Source organism: Rhinoderma darwinii, chromosome 4 (assembly GCF_050947455.1).
Source record: "Rhinoderma darwinii isolate aRhiDar2 chromosome 4, aRhiDar2.hap1, whole genome shotgun sequence".
Classification (NCBI taxonomy): Eukaryota; Metazoa; Chordata; class Amphibia; order Anura; family Rhinodermatidae; genus Rhinoderma; species Rhinoderma darwinii.
This window is the reverse complement of record NC_134690.1, coordinates 308,413,666-308,417,719: the sequence shown is the minus strand read 5'-3', so window position 1 is coordinate 308,417,719 and position 4,054 is coordinate 308,413,666. Positions and strand designations below refer to the sequence as shown.

Genomic DNA, 4,054 nt, shown 5'->3' with positions numbered 1-4,054 from the left:
GGCGGTTTTTTTCCGCTGCGTCTGGATGAGATTTGTTTGAATCTCCTCCACTCTTCTGCTTCTGTATTACGCTGTGGAGTTTCCGCAATGAAATCGGTTGCAGAAAATCCGCCGTGTTTACGCTACGTGTGAACCCGGCCAGACAGTGAATTTCCATGTAGCGGGAGATTCATTTTCAGCTATGATTATGGATTTCTTTCTTACAGGTAGTGGGGAAACAAGTCACAGACCGAGCACACAACGAAGAAGACGCTACCGCCCAGGAGCCCGTGCGCTGATGGAAATAAGAAAGTACCAAAAATCAACCAATCTGCTCATTCAGAAAACCCCGTTTTTCCGCCTGGTGAGTGGATGTGTCCTCTGCGGCTGCTCCTCTTTATTGTCAGTGATATTCCCCTTTTATTCTTGCAGGTGAGAGAGATCTGCCTGAAGTATTCCCGCGGCGTGTTTTACTACTGGCAAAGCACCGCACTTATGGCGCTACAAGAGGTCAGTATCTCATACAATGCACTGTCCATGTAACGCATGGGTCAACCAGAGAGGGAGCTGCTCTTTGCAGTGATTCACTACTCAGCCCCCGCCCCCTCTAACACATCCATATGCCCTAGCGGGACATTTGCATAGGGGTTGTGATGCATTGTGGGAGTTCCAGAGGCCAGACCCCCCCCCCCCCCCCCACCATCACTCTAGCTAACAGCTCATAAAAGTGAAATCTGATCAGTCCTTCGAGCTGTGTAGTAAATTATACCGGGAGTGCTGTCACTTTAAGAGGGACTAATGCTCTTCTGTATCCACAGTCAGCTGAGGACTTCCTCGTGAGTCTCTTTGAAGATTCTTACCTCTTCAGTCACCAGGCCAATAGGGGCACTCTCTTTGTGAAGGACATGCAGCTCGCACGGAGAATCCGAGGCATCCCGCATGAACTGTGATAACGCTGCCGTTTTATCTCTCAAGATTTGATGAAGAATGATCACGTGTAAATAGTTTTATATTAATGGAGAAAATCTATTGGGAAATACAAGTTTTACCATTGCATAAAAGATCCAGTTTGGAAGAGTAAACCGGCTTTAGCGCCCCCTCCTGACACTGGTTACAGTGGAGTTTTTTTCTTTGTTTTATCTGTTCATGGGAAAGTTGTTACAACCAATATGGCTGCCGCTGCAGTTTGCAGGGTGGTAGTGCAGTAGTTTTTCTGTCCAGCTATGTAATGGGTTTTAGGGGTCCAGGATGTAGCACAGAAAATGACCACAAGGCGGCACTGCTGGAGAAAACCGCTAACAAAGACGCTGGACACAACCGCTAATGAAACCTGATTTGGCCGACCTTCTAATTGTTCTGCTGAGTTTATGATCCGCTTCCTGTTTTTATTCTGTGAAGATTTGTTAATTTTTTCAAATAAAAAAAAAATGTATATTATAACTTTGATCTTCATCATTTTAGACTAATCTTCATAAGGGCTTGGATATGATCAATGACTCCAGCTTCGCTGTAGTTCAATACTCTTGCTCTGTCCCACCCCCATTCTTTACACTGCAGCTATGCTTGTTCAGAGTGTTTGCTGTGTGGGTGGGTGTGTGGGTTGGGTCCAGAATTATTTGGGCAGTGACACAATCTTCATGATTTGGGTTTTGCTGCCACCACATTGGATTTGAAATGAAACAACTGAGATGCAATTGAAGTTGAAACTTTCAGGTTTATTTCAAGGGGTTAAACAAAAATCTCCTGTGAAAAGTTTAGGAATTGCCACCATTTTTCTACACAACCTCCTCATTTCAGGTGATCAAAAGTGATTGGACAAATTAACATTACCATAAATGTTTTTTTTAATACTTTGTAGAGAATCCTTTGCAGGCAATGATGGCCTGAAGTCTGGAACCCATGGACATCACCAGACGCTGGGTTTCCTCCTTTGTTTTTTTTGTTTTTTATATTTCAAATTTTTTATTTTCAAGAAAAGAAATGGGGATACAGAAAAAGAAAAGGGGGTGACATGGGTACAGAAAAAGCCCATGAGGGCCGATCATTTCAACCTATATTTCAACAACAATAAGTAAATATGCAATCAAAGTCCTCCCAACATAGTACCATCAATACACTACAAGCATTAGTATAGCAAGACAGGAATACCAGCATTACACCCTCATCCGCCCCTCCATCACCCACATCTCAGTCAATTCTTAGTAATGATTGATTCAAATAGGGAAGTAAACGAAGGGTAGAAGGACAAAAGGAAGGGGGGGGGGGGGTATAGGGAAAATCTTAAGAGGGAGAAGGGGAGATGTTCTCCCCTCACTCTCCCCCCCCCCACAGCACATCACAGACCACAGGGAACTCAAGAGCTCCCTGGTTCTCCACTAATCAGTTCACCCATGGCCCTCTTGTATCTGTCCGACTTGCAGAAGTCAAACCAATAGAACCAGGTTTTCTGAAACTGCGTTGCTCGTTCGGGTGCGGAATGGAGCAACTCCTCCATTCTCCGAATTTCGTGAATGTGCTCCAGCCATTGTCTAGTCACAGGAGGCTCAGAGGATCTCCAACCCCCCGGAATACAAGCCTTAGCTGCGTTCAGCAAATGTCTCACTAACATCTTCCTGTAGCGCCCCACAGGTATATCGTGGTGGTGCAGCAAAATCCATGCCGGATCAACTCCCAGCGAGATTCCTGTGATCTCCAGAATGATATCTTGAACCTCTGACCAATAGGTGCGAAGGTTCTCACAGCTCCAGAATATATGTAAAAGCGTTCCCTCTTCTCTGCCGCATCTCCAACATAAAGGAGAAACATCCGGGAACATTTTATGTAGCACATGTGTGACTCTGTACCAACGGGATAGTATTTTAAAACTGGTTTCCTGATAGGCGTTACTAATAGACGCCTTATGTGTGAGGAGCATGATCTTTTCCCTTTGCTCTTGTGTTAGAGTAATCTGAAGATCTCTTTCCCATTTCGTAATATATGGTGGGATGAAATCCTCAGCAGGAGTGAGCAGCACGCAGTAAAGACTGGACAGGGCCCGTCTCACATGCCCCGTTTGAGAACACAAAGTTTCAAAGGAAGATAGAGCTCGGTCATAGGAAGCCGGTGTAGGTAGTCTTGACAAGTAATGAGTCAATTGTAACGCCTGCCATTGGGACGCGTCCGGGAGACCCTCTGGCTGGGAAAGCTCTTCTCCATGCAGCCATGCATTGCCCCTATAAAAATGACTTACTCTAAAATGCCCCTGCTGTACCCATATCTTAAAGGTCTGATCTGACAGACCTGGGCCAAATTCCGGGTTACCCAAAACCGGAGTGAGGGGTGATAACAGTTGTGATATTCCCTCTCTACTCCGCACCTTTCTAAACACCTGTAAAGTTGGATATATGGTAGGATGATCACGAAATTATTTTTTTCTATATAATATTGCTTTTAGTATGTCATTAAAATAAATTTTATTTATTTGTGTTGTACTTTTTCTTTTTTTCTTTCTTTTACTCTATGGGGGCTGCCATTTTTTTTTTATCTCTGTATGTGTCGATTAACGACGCATACAGAGATGGAATACGGCAGCTACAGGGCATAGGAGTCAATGAAAATATGTGAAATTATTATTTAATTTTTAATACTTTCCACCATATGGAAGAAAAAAAAATACAGCAAAAAACGTAAAAAATATAATAGCAATAAGTAACAACACTTAAAAAAAAAAAGGTTTAATTCGCGACACATTCCCTTTAAGGCAGCAGAATAGGCTAGTAAAGCTCTGTATATTGGCACACACCTCACACTCCATTACGGACCATAATTGCAGATAAAAATACTCATCCATTCATTTCTATTGCAAATGGACACCTCCTATATTTACAGGGCCACCTGATCGCATCCTGCAATATTGACACAGATTAAAGAGAACCTTTAATCTTTAAAGGGAAGGTGTCGCGCAAATATTTTTTTTTTATATGTTATTGCTTTTAGTATGTTATTAAAATAAATTTTATTTATTTGTGTTTTTGTGTTGTACTTTTTTATTACTATTACTTTTACTTCACTTCACTATGTGGGCTGCAATTTTATT

General features: G+C 42.6%; 1 protein-coding gene across 1 annotated transcript; it reads left to right on the top strand.

The window, feature by feature from the left end:
• Positions 1-246: 246 nt before the first annotated feature.
• LOC142761181 (histone H3-like centromeric protein A) lies at positions 247-1,419 on the top strand. Its single transcript, XM_075864375.1, has 3 exons — positions 247-343; positions 412-489; positions 798-1,419. Exons 1-3 carry the CDS (start codon positions 278-280, stop codon positions 927-929), a joined length of 276 nt encoding a protein of 91 aa, XP_075720490.1. The 5' UTR covers positions 247-277; the 3' UTR covers positions 930-1,419.
• The last annotated feature ends 2,635 nt before the right edge of the window (positions 1,420-4,054 follow it).